This window comes from Chrysemys picta, chromosome 1, assembly GCF_011386835.1.
Source record: "Chrysemys picta bellii isolate R12L10 chromosome 1, ASM1138683v2, whole genome shotgun sequence".
NCBI lineage: Eukaryota > Metazoa > Chordata > Testudines > Emydidae > Chrysemys > Chrysemys picta.
Window position 1 is genome coordinate 64,418,797 of NC_088791.1, and position 17,188 is coordinate 64,435,984.

The 17,188-nt window shown below is 44.9% G+C and overlaps 1 protein-coding gene across 15 annotated transcripts in view; it reads right to left on the reverse strand.

Annotated features, from left to right (window-relative positions):
• GRIP1 (glutamate receptor interacting protein 1) overlaps positions 1–17,188 on the reverse strand; it is a 564,775-nt gene that overhangs the window by 153,282 nt on the left and 394,305 nt on the right. For 14 of the 15 annotated variants that reach the window (XM_065558501.1, XM_065558487.1, XM_065558547.1 and 11 more), the window contains exon 2: positions 12,471–12,551. The exons of the other annotated variant lie outside the window; for it this stretch is intronic. In XM_065558501.1, coding sequence (XP_065414573.1) covers positions 12,471–12,551 — 81 coding nt within the window. The remainder of the gene's footprint in view (positions 1–12,470; positions 12,552–17,188) is intronic. 15 annotated transcript variants of the gene reach the window in all.

Below are 17,188 nucleotides of genomic sequence, written 5' to 3' on the forward strand. Positions count from 1 at the left end.
AGGAACATCTGCCTAATTCTAATTGCTGATAGTTGTTATGAATTTGTGGTATTAATTTTATGTTTATAATGTTTTAAGGGAGCCACAGAGTTGTGCAAAGGGTACATATGTTATAAAACCAGATATAAATAAATAAATGAGAGATGGTGTCTGAGTCTTCTTAAAATGCAAGTTGATGAACTGCTGGGCCTAAAGGCCATCTGGTTCTCAGGTATTATATTAGCCACCACTACTGGAAAAAAATATTAGTAACTAGTGTAGTTAAAATATTGAAACCCGTCTATTTATCAATCAAATGGAATATTGTAGCTTCCTACTCCAGTTTCTACATATGGAAAATGGGAACTTCTACCTCCCAAAAATGTTGTGAGGATCATATTATTTGAAACTTGGACTTTGAAAAGCACTTTGTACTATCAGTTATAAGCATTGCTAGGTTATCTCAGATGGTACTTAACTCAAGCTTATTTGTATAATTATGATTATTTTTTGTTGTAGGAGTAGTCTGAGGTTCATGCTTTCTATGTGTTCTCCAGCTCCATGTGCTTATTATTATGCATTTCCTTTTTGTTAACATATAGGAAGTAATGGACCAGAATGTTAACAATCTCACTAGATCTTTACACCACATTTATCAGCATGGTATGTGAATGGGTTGTTGGGCCTCTGATTTTGCAGGCACAATTTTGCAATGAGTTTCAAATGCACTGGGAAAATGTTAAGTTCTTACTGGTTTTATTGAAGGCCCAACCTTTTGGCCAGAACTCAATCTGAAAGGTTTTAGAAAAATTACACACATTCACCCACAGGGGCTGGCTTCCTCCTTTCCCTGGGGGGGCTCAATCCCCACTCAGCCCCAGGCCCCACCCCCACTCCACCCCACCCCTTCCCCCAAGTCCCCACTCCCACCCCGCCTCTTCCTACCCCCATTCCACCCCTCCCCCAAACATGCTCCCCTCTGGGAAGCACTGGGAGGGATGGCGAGGAGTTGATCAGCGAGGCCACCAGCAGGTGGGAAGTGCTGAGTGGGAGCGGGGAGCTGGCTGCTGGTGGGTGCTAAGCACCTGCTAATTTTTTTCCATGGGTGCTTCAGCCCTGGAGCACCCAAAGAGTTGGTGCCTAAGCATTCACCCCACACAAATAAGTTTGGGGGTCTGTTTGTTTGTTTTTAAAACTTCAGACTTATTGCAGTATTAATAGATTTCATGGTAATGATGCAGTCTCACTATGGTCTTGGTCCATCAGCAACATTCCCTATGGGTGTTCTAGGAGCTCTATCGATTTTGATCTCTCTTAGTTTTGCTTACATAAGCAACACTTCTGGGATCAGTTTTTCACAGAATTTGACAGGATCTGATCACTCCTGGGTTTCTGGGAGACTTATAATTCAGCTGTAACATGTGTGTCCTCTGTTTTCCAGAATCTTGTTTTTCCTCTATCACAGAGGTTAGCTCATTTCCATATTATTTATCTGCCAATTTCTTGGAGTCACAATGTCATCTACTGTGGGAGAAAGTTGTACTATGTGGCGGATTCTTGTCTCATGGTTATCAACTTTCAAGCGAGACTTCCTACTGCTCCACTGATATAATCAATTAATATTGGAGCTTGGCACCTCTCCCAGCCTTGATCAATATATACTCTGTCCACTTTAGGGAAGTAAATTCAGGATACTGTTTCTGGCTTATAAATAACAGCATTCCTTTCTTGATTTCAGTATGGCATCCTTCTCCCCCCAAAGTTGTGTTCATGTTTCTTTTATTTCTGGTCAGACATCCTCTGTAACAGAGACAGTTTAACTTTCTGTACCAGTTTTAATTCGTGGCTATTGGATAGAGCTCTCTTTCATTGGTTCTTCACTGCATGATCACACTAGGGGACATAAACAGCCATGTAGATAAAATGTGAAGAGAAGATCTGAAGGTTGCACAAGGAGAATAAACAGAACCCAAAAGAACAATGTCTACATTCTACAAACATGTTGTATTTCCCTGAGACCTGGGTACCACGGGAGCCGGTGTGGGCAGCACTGGGAGTGTCAGGCTCTCTTGAGCTGCTCAATGAGCTTCGGGTGTCGACGGCACCTGAAGCTGGCTGGGGCACTGCTTAACTTGAGCTGGGGCCCGACTTCCCGAAGGGGGTGTTGAGCTGCCCAGCATAGGTTGTGGCTCATCCCCAGCCCTCTCCTGTGCTTTACAGGAGGTAGGAGATCTTCCCCTCCCAGTCTTTTTCAGCTTCTTCCCAGGAGCCATGGAGGGCAACCGGTGCCAGCTTATGGATGGCGCTGGTGGAGCACTGTGCATGGAGGCTGTGGTGCTCAGTGCGGAGTCAGACCGCTGCTCTGGTGCCGGAGTGAGTGCCGACTCCATTAGGAGCACTTTCAGACAGATATCGAGCTCTTTCTTCATCCTAGGTTTAAAGGACTTGCAGATACGGTACTTGTCACTTATGTGCCCTTCGCCTAAGCACCTTAAGCAGCAGGTATGTAGATCACTGATGAGCATAGACCGTTTGCAGCGATTGCAGGGCTTAAAGCCTGTGGACCGGGGCATGCCCCGTCCCCTGGCTGAGTCCCATTTGGGACTAATGAAAAGTTGAGAACTACTTCTAGGGGTAACTAAGAAACTGCTAACTATATACAACTATACTACAGGTTTTCAAAGTTCACAAGAACAGAAAATGAAACAACGCTAGCCGAAGCAGCAGATGTTCCAGCACCGTCACTGGCAGCAAGAAGGTACTGCAGGTGGGAGGGAACTGGCAACGCCCCTTATATCGCACTATGCGGGCAGCACTCCAGGGGGCGCCAGAGCACGGCCCCTATGGATACTGCTGAAAACTTCTGGCACTGGTGCATATGGCGGGCACACACATATCTAATATGGAATGGACATGAGCAAGCACTCGAAGAAGAACTTTTCACCTCAAAATTGCCAACTGAACTTATCATATAAGTACTGAATGAAACAAAGGTAAATTTACACACTGTGCTATGCAATAGTGAGATTTAATTTGAAGAGACAAATAGTAATTTAGAATTAGGGTTTATAACATTTGTAAGTTTTGTTGAAAATGCACGGCTTAAACCGGTATGAAATCTTGATGGATAAAAAAAAATGCTTATTATTTATGGTAATCACCGCTAGTCAGCTTTGGAATCAGTCATTTGGAAGATGGGAGATAATGTAGTGTAATAAATATCCCTAAGATCTACATTTCCCTCAAAACTTATTAGACTCTCCATATTTTATGTCCATTCTTCAAAATATTGAATAATTAAATTATTTACAAGCAAAAATATGCATTTTTAAATTTAAAGTTTGCCTATTAAAAGTATAATGTAGTTATTTTTCTTAGTAAAGTGAAGTGCTTCTGGTAGGAGTTGAATATCCACTGCTGAAACAGAATTTCTTCCCAGACTACCCCTTCAACCTGCCTTGAACCTAAATTTATGGAGCAGACTCTAAGTATCTTGCTGAACTGGGGCCAAAATCAGGTATCTAATTTTAAGCGTGTAAATAGCTCCATTGAAGCTAATGGGACTTAGCCAACTTTCTATTCGCACAAAATCAAACACTCTTGCCCCGTCCCCAGCCCCAGCCCCAGCCCCACCCCTCCTTTGAGGCCATGCCCCTGCCCTGCCCCTTCGCTGAGGCCCTACCCCCACTCATTCTATACACACCCTCTGTTTCTTGCTCTCTCCACCCTCACTCACTCGCTCATTTTCACTGGGCTGGCTCAGGAGTGTGTGGGAGAGGGTGAGGGCTCTGGCTGGGGGGTGCAGGCTCTGGGGTGGGGTCAGAAATGAGGAGTTCAGGGTGCAGGAGGGGGCTCTGGGGTAGAGCTGAGGGGTTCGGAGTATGGGATGGGGCTCCAGGCTGAGGCAGGGGATTGGGGTGTGGGAGGGGGTACAGGCTCTGGGCTAGGGGTGCAGGTTCCGGGGTGGGGCCAGAAATGAGGGGCTCTGGGTGCAGGAGAGGACTCTGGGCAGGGGGTTGGTGTGCGGGGGTGGCGTGAGGGCTTCGGCTGGGGGTGCAGGCTCCGGTGTGGGGCTGGGGATGAGGGATTTGGGGTGCAGGAAGGGGGTCCAGGCTGGGACTGAGGGGTTCAGAGGATGAGAGGTGGATCAGGGCTGGAGCAGGGGTGTGTGTGTGGGGGGGAGTGAGGGCTCCGGCTGGGAGTGCAGGCTCTGGTGTGGGGCCGGGGATGAGGGATTTGGGATGCATGAGGGGAGTCTGGACTGGGGCTGAGGGGTTCAGAGTGCGTGAGGGAGCTCTGGGCTTGGGCAGAAGAATAGGATGCCGGGGGGGTGGGGGGAGAGGCCTCCGGCTAGGGGTGCAGACTCTGGAGTGGGGTTCAGAGTACAGGAGGGGATGGGGTGCAGGGGTGAGGGCTCTGGCTGGGGATGCAGGCTCTGGGGTGGGGCTGGGGATGAGGGGTTTGGTATGTAGGAGAATGCTCCCAGGCTGGGACTGAGGCGTTTGGATGACAGGAGGGGGATCAGGGCTGGGACAGGGGTGTGGGAAGGGGTGAGGGGTGCAGGTTGCGGGCAGCACTTACCTCAGGTGGCTCCCAGAAGAAGCAGCAGCACGTCCCCCCTCCAGCTCCTACGTGGAGGTGTGGCTAGGCAGCTCTGTATCTGCGCACTGCCCCTTCCACAGGCACCGCCCCCACAGCTCCCATTGGCCATGATTCCCGGCCAATGGGAGCTGCAGAGCCGGCACTTGGGGCGGGGGCAGTGTGCGGAGCTCCCTGGCTGCCCCTACACATAGGAGCCAGAGGGGGGACATGCTGCTGCTTCTGGGAGCTGCAGGAAGCCTGCCTTAGCCCCGCTGTGCCACCGACCGAACTGTTAACAGCCCAGTCAGCGGTGCTGACCGGAGCCGCCAGGGTCCCTTTTCGACCAGGTGTTCCACCCGAAAACCGGACACCTGGCAACCCTAAATCGGGGTCTAGGAGAAAACAGGAATAATTTAGATCTAGGGTCACTTGGTTGTTCCACTCTCTACTGAGAGTGAAAGCAATGATGCTAAATATGGTGGGCCTGTTTACTACGTGTATGCCTGCACTTTACAAACTGGACTAAGCCCACCAAACTCATTTGATATAGGCTACCAAATAACCATCAGATTAGTTGGTTAATACTAAACTATGTCACATTTGAATGGTTCTGCTAGAGTAGGACTAACCCTGTGAGACATCGTCTGTCCCAACAAATATTATTTAATGAAACTGTCATCCTCAGATCACATAAGGTGAATATGATTTTAAATTCATGCTGCTTCTTTATGTTACTTGCATAAACATTGCTACATTTTCCTTTACATTTACCAAGATTATGTTAATCTTGTAAAGAGGAAATATTACACTACAGTTATTCCAGTATTATACCATGCTATAATAGCTCTTCTTTCATCAACATTGCAGCATATAAAATCAAAACGTTAAATTCAGCCAATCTGATTTTATTTGACTTAATCTGTAAACTGAATCACCATATATTGGATCATATGTTCTGGATAATCAGAACACTTACTGTAACCTGCACATGACGTATGCATTATATTCATTTTGCATTTTATTACTTTTATATTAGTTATTTTCTAAAACTCTGTATAACCTTTACTTACGTCCTTTTTACAGATTTTTTTCTGTTCTCAAAATTATATGGACATTTCAGATTTAAAAAAATATGTTACTATATGGAAGCAACTAGTTTGGCCTTTAAAATTCTCTCGCTTCCAGTTGACCTATATTCTCATCCATTAGTCTTGGGTACTAGACAAGGTATTCCCCTCAGGAATTTCACATTTGGTGCAGCCTCAGACAGAATATGAACAGTTGCTGCACAGATGCCACGGACCAGGGAACCCCCTCCGCACACACTTCTGTTTTTATAAAAAAGATAAACAGCACCTGTATATATTCAGAGCCAATGGCCTTAAGAAAACTGCCTGTCTGCAGCCAACACACACAGAGAGTGTATATATACACACTGTATATTAACTCTGAAAATCACATAAAGGATCACAAGATATTATTGCTTTATTACCATTACTAAGAAAATTACATATAGCAACAATTTTCTAGATATCAGCATCATAAATCTTTTTCCTGACATTCATTTCAAGGCATTTCTTCCTTTTGCATATGCTCCCTTAAAGAATCACTTTCCAGTCCAAAAATTCAACCTACCCTAAAATTTCATGTTTATTTAACATTTTATTACTGATTATTAAAATTCTATCAGCCAAATCCTCCGAAATGAGGCTTCACAATTGCAAATAAAAACTATTCCACTGGCTGAACTACTGTAGTAGATGCACATAGTGCTGTGCAATCATACCATGTTCTCCCTCCAGTCAGACTGCCAGCTCCACTTTTGAGATCAAGCAGCGTACAGCAGGAAGAGAGCCTTGTAAACGAAAAGATCCAGCATGCTTACAAGGATAAAGGCAGCAGGTATAGTGGAGAGATGATACAATATACTTGGATGTGCCTATATACTGAAAGAAAATTGGTTGGTTTAATTTTAGACCTCAAAAACTTGACAGTTTTCTGTCAAAACACGGTGCCCAAATTTAACAACTGATCTACAAATAAATACTGTACATTTATGCAACTAAATATCAAATTCTGAGATGGCAGGAGGAAAAATCCTGCTTTGGTGGGCGAAAGGAAAAGAACAGGTCAAGAAAATAAATTTCAATTCTAGTTCTGTACACTTGTTCCTTCTTCTGCTCTACGAAGGTAACTCCTGATCTCACCATGGTCGCAGAAGGCCTCGTATTCATTGGACCTGATGCCATTCTGGCACAGGAAGGCAGTTGGGAGCAAGATTTGACAAGGTCTAACACCCCCTGCATATCATGGACCCAGGCTCTGCAGGAACACAGGGCTTTTGGGGAAGCAGGACAGTAGTGAGTTAAGGAGGACAGTGTGGAACTGCTGCTGAGTAGATCGGGCAGTGCAGAAGCTACTGCAGATACATAACTGCTCTGTAGCCTAAAGCAAAGGAGATTTCTTCTGCCCAGGAAAGGTCCCCACTGTGCAGCCCAAGTACTTGGGCTGAGAGCAGTGTACAGGTTTTCACTTGGAGGAGAGAAAGCAATATGGTTATAATTCCCATCTCTAAGTCAGTAAAGCCACAAATAATTACAACACCTGTCAAATATTACAGTTTGCAGAAAGTTCACCCCAGTATTTTGGTGAACATTTCAAGCACTCAAACTTCAAATTACGAACAATCTGCCATGCTAAACACATTTGGCTTAATAGGTTTTCAAAGAAATACTATGCTTATTTCACAAGGATTATTTTACTCCTCTGTGCTACTCAAACAGATAAAGAGACATACATTATTATACAGGAAAGCACTTCAGAACTTGCTTGAGTCCATCCCTGTTCCGGACATCATTTAAGCACATGCTTAACTTTAGGTATGTGCTTAAATCCCATTGACTTCAATGGGCCTCTTTAATAGTATTGCCCACTCTTGCAATTTTATCACTACTCTCCCAATATTTTCTTAATTCCCATCTCCTGCAGAAATGAGAGAGAATGAGAAACTCAGTTTTCAGTCCAAAAAAGTAGATTTCTAGTCCTCTTGCTTGCAGAGAAAAGCTGGATAATGAACATTAAAAGATCAAACACCAAGAGCAAATAAGAAAAAAAAATGTATTATTTGTAAAGTCTCATGGTTTTGGGGGGCTGACTTGTGATTTTTGAACATGTGGGGCTGGCAACACTACTTTATGCAGGTGCTGAAGTGCTGATCTGATAGGGATCATTACCTGAATTAGGGCCATAGTCCCTGCCCCAAGGATGTTGCAATCTAGTACACAGACAGATTAACAATTCAGCTGCATAATACATCAGGTGCTAGTCTAAATTCGAATAATGCAGGCATCTTGCGGAGACGAGAGGAAATAATCTGTCTCTCACTCTGTAACCTGTCAGTGCCAACACCACCTCCATACTCAGGATTAATTTTACCACAGAAAAGAAACTGCAGAGCTAACCAGTGATTCAAATAAATACACACACACAGTATTAATTCTAAGTTTTAAAATGCAATTTGGGTATAATACTACTACACATCACTTTAATTAACTATCATTACTTTCAGAAATTCTATAAATCCCTAAGAAAGAATCAGTCATTTGTTTTGGGGCCATGCGAAGACATGCTTAAAATGATAAATACCCTCATCATATGAATAATGCATTCACTGTGTATCTAAAACAAGCTCTGTTCCAAAGAGATGTTTAATCCATTCCCTGCTTTTGGGGATAAAATGGAATTAAAAACGGGACATTTATTTCATGAATTGCCTGGTTTGGGCTGCAGGTTTGTCATGGTGATAAAAAATGTCATGGACACAGTGACTTTACAGTTTGTCCACAACTTTTCCTTGTGTCTGGGATTTCACAGGCTGCAGAGGTGTGGGGGTCACCCGAGCCATGGCCTGACTATGTTTACTGTCACAAAAGCTCAGGGCAGGTGATCCAGCAGCGCCTGGGCCAGGAAGGGAGTGGAGCATCAAGGGAGAAAGCCCCACCTGCATGCTGTGTGAGAACCAATGGGCTAGAGCAGGGAGCCGGGCCAGCCCTTTGAGACAGGAGCTGCTGCTGCAGGAATAGCGAGGGGTTGGTTTGTTCTGCACCTCCACCTCCCCTCAGGGCCTACTATTATCCACAGACAGGACCAGATCCCCAAAGGACATCCCACCCTAGCAGCAGGACTGGACTTTACCACCCTCCAGCACGTGGCCCCATCACTTTCAATGGCGTTCCTGTGACTTTACATACCATTTCTCCTTAAACTTGTGACATTTACTAAGTTTACCTTGACTGTAAACTCTGGAAGAATTCCACCATGATTTCAACAGCTTCCACCCCACCATCAACCTCAGCCTGGACCAATCTACACGGGAGGTCCACTTCCTAGACACCACAGTACATATAAGTGATGGTCACGTTAACACCACCCTATACCGAAAACCCACCACCGCTATGCCTACCTTCATGCCTCCAGCTTCCACCCCGGACACACCACATGATCCATCGTCTATAGCCAAGCGCTGAGGTACAACCGCATCTGCTCCAACCCCTTAGACAGAGACCAACACCTACAAGATCTTCACCAAGCATTCTCAAAACTACGATATCCACACAAGGAAATAAGGAAACAAATGAACAGAGCCAGACGTGTACCCAGAAGCCTCCTGCTACAAGACAAGCCCAAGAAAGAAACCAACAGAATTCCACTGGCCATCACCTACAGTCCTCAGCTTAAACCCCTCCAATGCATCATCAGTGATCTACAACCCACCCTGGACAATTATCCCTCGTTTTCACAGACCTTGGGAGGCAGGCCAGTCCTCGCCCACAGACAACCCGCCAACCTTAAGCATATTCTCACCAGCAACCACACACCACACCATAACAACTCTAACTCAGGAACCAATCCATGCAACAAACCTCGATGCCAACTCTGCCCACATATCTACACCAGCAACACCATCACAGGACCTAACCAGATCAGCTACAACATCATCGGTTCATTCACCTGCACGTCCACCAATGTTTATATGCCATCATGTGCCAGCAATGCCCCTCTGCTATGCACATTGGCCAAACTGGACAGTCACTACGTAAAAGATTTGAACAAATTCTCTCTTATAAACAGAGACAGACGCCAAAGAAAAATTTAAGGGGACTTCCTCTACCAAAGATACTGGAAGACTATTTTCCCAATGGATAGGCAGATGGAAAATAGTACTTTGTTCAAAAGAAAAGGACCTCCTTTTCCCAGGTTTCTTAATTGCTCATTGTGATGGGGTGTACTCCCCATACTGGTACGGAGACGGCTGAATTAGATTAGGTGGGCCCAATCAGCGAATTAAGCAGCAAAAGAGGGAGACAAGCTGTGTGGGGAGCTAATTGCAAGGAAGCTCACCTGTGAAAGAAGAGGAGGTAGGCTGAGTTAGTATAAGTCCAGAAATCTGGTAGCAGCAAAGGCTGCCCAGAGGATTTTGCAGTCAGCCTCTGTTTAGTAGAGAGTGAACCGAGGGAAATAATAGGACCCTGGGGGCCTGGCCCTAAGGGAAGGGCATACACTCAAGAGAGTAGGGTGGGAAGAGAGCTTGTGGGATGCGGGGTAGGAAGCAGCAAGGTTGTGGACTAAACAGACCGTGGCTGCATGTTGTAGGGAATCTGGGTTGGAACCTGAATAGAGGGTGGGCCTGGGTTCCCCTATGTGCCACTGGGGAAGTGGCACTGGTGGGGCAGTGAACTGGAAGATTGCCTGGGTCACTGGAGGAGTGACAGGGTCAGGGCACTGGGTGTGAGAACTGCCAGAGGCCCCTTGAACAGAAGAGACTTTGAAAGATTATACCCTTGAAGTGGGGAATGCTGAGTGACCTGGCTGGAGGGCTGAGTAACAAAGAGGCAGCAGCAGCTCCTGGAGTGAGAGAGGAGCTGTGGACCAAGAGAGACAGAGAGAGATGGTGTGCAACAGAGCTAATCCCCAGAACAGCCAGGAGGAGGTACCATTGCAGCAGTAAGTAGAGCACCCCCGTCACACTCATCAACTGGAGATGGTGTAAATGCTACTTGCATTCAAGGCTGAAACTGGAAGAATCTGTGCCAAGCACAAGAATTTTAGATGTTGGTTCTTCTCATTTCTTCCACAAGGATTATATTGGGAACACAGAACACAGCCTTATAAGCATGTGTTCTTCTCCCAAATACAGTAGGCACATTGAATGCAAGTCTGTGATGGACATGTGGCACAAGCGGTTTCATACGTAACTTTAAACTTCAATAATTCTCTCCTCCTCCATCAATTTCAATTTAAAAAAATTCCAGAAGAATACAATACAATAAATAGATACTTAATAAGTTGAGTTTTATTGACTCATAATGTAAAATACTACCCAACTATGGTACCAGCAGAGATCTGTATTCACTTCAGGAAGCACTGAATCTTGATTTTTATTGGACTGGAAAAACTAGTATGCGACCATGTAACTAAAGACTGCATAATAATACATACGGAATAAAGGCAGCACAGGAAATCTTCATTCTGGAGCTTTCTAACTTTTGAGAATTTGACTTTGCAATCTAAACAACATTCATTAAATGAACGGGGGCAGAAGGGAGTTGTTTGCCTCAGATTTTTTTAGATAGAAAAAAAACCAATTCTGTTATGCACAACTGCAATGCTTTCCTCCATCACCATATCATCATCAGGGTTTGAACCTTGGACCTTCAGCACAGACCACTGAGAGACAGTGTGACTAAGGCCAGGTTTATACTACAGACTTATATTGGTATAACTACATTGCTCAGGGGTGTGAAAAATCGACACCCTTGAACAACGTAGTTATACCGCCCTAACCCTCCATGTAGACAGAGCTATGTTGACAGGAGAGCTTCTCTCATTGGCATAGCTACTGCCTCTTGGGGAGGTGGATTAACTAAGCCAATGACAGAAGCTCTCCTGTTGGCGTAGGAGCATCTTCACTAAAGCGCTACAGCGGCGCAGCTGCGTTGATGCAGTGTTTTAAGTGTAGACCTGCCCTAAGTGGCACTCTGGTCTGTCATATTACAGCTCTGAGTTCCATTCCCTGGTTGTGTAACCTCTTAGTGGAATATCAGGACTTGGTATCAGGTATCTAGTACTGTGCATCTTCCAGGAGGTCAAATGGTATTGTGGTTGGGAGAGGGGATGCCCACATCATTTATTTTGCCTGTGTCTCATTAGAGGAGGTTCAGCTTTGTGTGGCATGCTGGAGTGAGATACCAGCATCGTGTATGCACAGTGCTGACGTAACGTTGAACGCGTTTAGCAGTTAGCCTGAAGCAAGCTCTGCTGAACAAAAGACTAATGGGAAATGTCAGCTTCTAACACCTTATAACTTGGCCCAATTACCATTATTATTTAACATTTATATTGCAGTAGCGCCTAGGGGGGTCAACCCAATTGAGGCCTCATTGTGCTAGGGCTGTACAAACACATAGAAAATCACAGTCCCTGCCCCACAGAGTCTACAATCTAAAAGACAAGACATGGTCGATGGGTGAGATAAACAAGAGAATTGGGGTGGGGATGGTATAATATGGGACATATACAATTCTTAGCCAATCAGAAGTAGTGATGACAACTCACCACCTACTTAGACAGTCTGAATAGATTTTTCAAGAGGACAACAAAAAGCACCTCCCTTGACCCAAATGTCAAAGTGCCCATGCAAACCAAGGGGGCATTACAGTACTTGTAAAAAGCAGATTTTTTTTAACAATGAAAATGTGAGGCAATCTAAATATAGAGCATCACTAGAGCGCTCCATATAATAAACCATAAACCGCTTGGTAAAACTAACAAATGATTTGGCTTCTCTAACTTGTAATGTATTTTTGTGAAAATGGGGTAAGGACAATTAAAATTTAAACTAGCTGGTCTACCTGGGATGCTCTGTCTCCTCACAGCCAATGCTCCTTCAGGTGGTTTTGTCTGGTTTGCAGATTTAGTATAGGGACTCTCATCTGAAAACAAACAAACAGTGAAGGTTTCAGTTTCAAATATGTTGTAATATATTGTAATATATAAATGTGATATATTTCAACATAATTTCTGATTTAACTAGTAATTTACTTCTCCCACAAAAAGGAACAATTTGATAACATACCAGGAACATTATTAGTCCTATAGGATTGTCATAAGGCAGCCCCACCCGGAGCACCCTTGTAGGGAAGGCTGTGGCATAACAGTTTCCTTCCTTCTTAGTCCCCAGAAATAGTCCAAAGAATCTTCCCAAGTATAAATATAGCCCTTGTGGGGTTCATTTAATACAAAAGTCCCATCTATATAAATCATAACAATACAAGTCCCATCAATGAGAATTCCTCCAGCATAGTCCAAACAGTATATATACTATGCAACGTACAAGCCCCGCAGTCCCTCACCAAGCCCTTGCGCTCCAGTGCTGCCCCAGGGTCCCTCACCACATCCTGACACTCGAGTGCACTCTTGTCCTGTCCTTTTATTAGGATGGCCACCCCCGCCTTTCCAACTGGAGTACAACTCTACTCCCATGGTTTCTCTGGGTCCAGCTCTCAAGCCCTGGAGAGGTCAGCGGGTAAGCTCCTGCACTGGTTCCCTCCCTTCAGCCCTCTCTGGCCCACAGCTCTGGCTCTCCAGCTTTGAGCCAGCAGACTACTCCTGCCTTCAGCCCACTCCAGCACTCTCCCTCTACCTTTCTGGCTTGGGGATACCAGCCAGCCGACCCCTCTTGCTGCTCTCCTTGCCTTCAGTCTTTCCCCAGGAAACACCTTCTTCTCTCTTTCTGGACCTCCTCCAGTCCCCTGTTCTCAGGCAGCTCTCACCTGTCTGCACTGGGACTCTCTTTCCTGGCTTCCTTCAGGCACTTCCCCTCACTGGATCTCTCCCTGGGCCTTTATAGTTCACAGTTGCTGCCCCACCCTCTTAACTGGCCAATTGGGAGCACCTGCTCTGGCAAAGGGAGCTTGACCTACTTCATTTACTGGGGCCAGCCATTCTGTGACAAGGACGCACAGAATGTCTTTAGTATACTAGCCAGGGCAGTGAGTAAAGTGCACTCTCTCTGAATACAAGAGCCGTCACTAGCTACATTGGAAGTATAAGAATGAACACTTCCTCTCTTTTGAACACTTCCTCTCTCTTGGACAAAGATGGCAGACTCTAGCTGTGTCACAGAGGAGAAAAGCACTATGTAAAGCTCATATTGCAGGCAGCCTTTACCTGTATCTGGCTACAGGTCTACTTTAAAAGGACTCTGGGAAATGTGGACTTTCCCCTTTTCACTTTAAGAACCCTTGTTCTCACTTTAATGACTCTAGAAGTGGGAGGCCTCCCATCTACATTAGCTGCAAGAAGCTTTATGCCTTTATCATCTTGAGACTCTGTAAGAAGACCTTCTTTTTGATTTGGGGCTCTGCTCACAGAAAGCCCCTCTTGTGTTGTGGCCAGTGATCTGTGAGAGCCAACCATTTCCAGACTCAGCCTGGCCAAGCACTTTCCTACCCCAAGGATGACACTGCACCCACTAGCAATGGGCTTGTCTTCATGCACAGCAATGCAGCTGTGCCACTATAGCGCTTTAGTGAAGATGCTACTAAGCCGATGGGAGACCTTCATGTCAATGGGAGAAGCAGGGCCGGCTCCAGGCACCAGCTGAGCAAGCTGGTGCTTGGGGCGGCAGATTGTTGGAGGTGGCATTCTGCCCAATCCTAGGGCGGCACGGCCGCTTTTTTCTTTTTTTTTTGTTTTGTTCTTGTTCCGCTCTGGCCGCCCTGTAGGGGGCGGCGGCGTGGAGAACCAGAGCGCCCTGCAGGGCAGTCCTCTTCCTTCCCTCCCCGCCGACCGGAGCGGAGCCCTCGCGGCAGGCGGCAGGAGGCGGCACAGCGGGAGGAGCCGTGTGGCAGCGCCCCTGCTGTAGCCCTGGCCACCCACTTCTCTCTCTCTCCCGCCCGTTCCCTCCCCCACCCCTCCCCCAGCCAGTCCCCCTGCACCCACGCTCCGGCCACCCCGTTTTTTTTTTTTTTTTTGGCTTGGGGCGGCCAAAAAGCCAGAGCCGGCCCTGGGGAGAAGCTCTCCTGTCAACCGAGCACTGTCTACAGGGGTGGGGAGGAGGAAGGTCGGTATAACTATGTTATTCAGGGTGTGGATTTTCCACACCCCTGAGCAATGTAGTTATACTGATATAGGTCTGTAGTGTAGACCTGGCCTAAGTGGCGATGCTGCTCTTGATCAACCTTGATCCTTCTGAGTCACTGGGACTGGCTAGCAGGGCAGATGGGCCATCCATTAAAGGCAGAACCAGGTAGAAATGAGTTGCTTACTGCTCCCCCATAGCAGCCTTCTCAATAGGAGAAAAAAAACCCCAGCTTACAGTGCACCATTAAGTATAAATTACCACCAGAGAAAGACTTCAATGGCAACTGTATGTGTTAATTAGGCACTCGTATTAATAGTGTTTACTTCACTTCCTCAATCAAAAGAAAAAATAAAAGGGAATTAGATCCTACTTTGTGGGTCCTTTAATCTGGTTCTCGAACAGCTCTTTATGCATTATCAAATATTTCTATTTGCATACTTTTTTCTCTTTAAGTTGGGAAGGACCAATTAGTTTTTAGCATATGCATACAGCCGTGCGTAAATACAGATCAATGGCTAAAGGAATCAAAGCCTAAGTTATCTAGTGACACCTTGAGATGCAACAAAAATCAGTAGATGAATAATATAAACATATTTTTGGCTATCAATTTTTTTTTTCTAACTGACCCTCTTGAGATTTTTTCTCTCTTTACTGATTACTATATTTGTAAAATCTCAGACTCCATTAGAAAATTATATCAGAAGGTAAACCATTCATTTTTATTCAGATAAGATAAGGGTTTGGTCAGCATAATTTAAAACCGGGTCTCAGATAAAAGACACTACAAAGAACAGTTCATTTTTTTCAAACTACAGATCTTCTACAACAAATTCCACTTAGTAAGGCAGACTCAGTAACAAGAAAAGCTTCTGAACATTAGCAACAAGGTAAAAGGCTGTTGTACAACCATGCTCCTGGAAGGGAATGGAGCGAATAATTAAAAGCATCTCAGTGTATCAGGTCTGCAAGACATCATTGCTTCTACTACAGTAAGATTAACTCCCATTGCCATGGAACTATATAATCATAATGAGAAAGATAACACAGCCTCTGCTACACTGTATGCTAGCGTAAAGCCAAAGACAATAACAAACATAGAATGGAGAGAGAGAAACAGACAGGATTCTGAAATGGATTTAAGTCATGCCTATGTTAAGACAAAGGTGGACTTTGGAGGAAGCACCACCTATCTTTCCACCTTAAAAAAAAACAGCTTTGGTAAAACTAATATTATTGTATGAGCGGATACAGTCCTGTTGGATTTTGAAAAACACGTCTGGAGAGAGAAGTTAGTGCTTGTGAAAGAAGTGGATTGATCTTTCTCATTCACAGAAAAGGCAACGCACAGCTACTGGCAGTACAAGGTTCCTCAGGCTACCCCAATAGGGGGCAGTTTAGATACCCCATACATGCAATCTTTAGCTCTTTCTTATTAGAAGATGCCAATTGTGATGGTAACTATTGTGGCAGTGATACTTCTCTATTAAGAAATGAACAGAGATCATCCATGTAGTTTCACATAATCTGATGAATGACGATGACGCTTGGTTACTACCAATATCTGAACAGGGGGACTTTAGACAAAAAATATCCATTGAACAAAACAGTCCTGGTCCTAGTGCGCCTTGTTAAAATATTCAATTTAAATTAATCACTTTAGGCAGACTGGAGAGAGGACAAAGGGAAGAGGAGTTCTCACAAGTAGACATTCAAACCCTATTTCTAAAGAGATAAGTAAATCAACTAACATTTCCTGTGAGAACAAGATTTTCCCAGTACCCCACTGCATTTTAGGGGGCCCTGGTCTCAAAGTGAAGTTTACAGGGCTCACAGGTGCCCAGGTAGATTTGAGTACGTACTTTGTATTGAAGAAGCAGGACAGATGGTTGCACTATGAAGCTCAGAGAAGAGAAGAGGGGCCAGTTAGTCAAAGTTTCCTGGAGCCAGTGGTTCATATGGCTGATGTGGATAAGGCACATCAGTTTCATAGCCAACAGTACACACAACGGAGCGTTGGGGCCAGCATCACATCTGACTGCTTTGACTTTCCTAACCGAATGGATCAGGTACCCATTTTGCAGAGGGGTAAACTGGAGGTGGCCTTTCAGTGTGAGATTGAGTGAAAATTGAACCTTCAGGATTGCAGTCGAGCACCTTAATCACTCAGCCACTGCACCTCTAGCCAACATCCCAAAAATGTAAGGGGTAAATAGCTACAGATAATCTCCCTACCTGAAAACCAAAGATTAGGTAAAGGGAGGTGGATTTCAAGGCTTGTTATATGGAGAGGAGTCATGTGGCACAGCAGAGGGGCATTCCATTATCAAGATTAGATTATATTCAGGAGTATAAATATCATCTAGATATAATCCTGAATGTAAATATATACTGATTATTTATCATTCATAGGGAGATATTCCTACCCTTTAATGAATTTCTGTTACACTAAACTAAGTGTTTTGTTACTGAGGAGCAAAAACATTT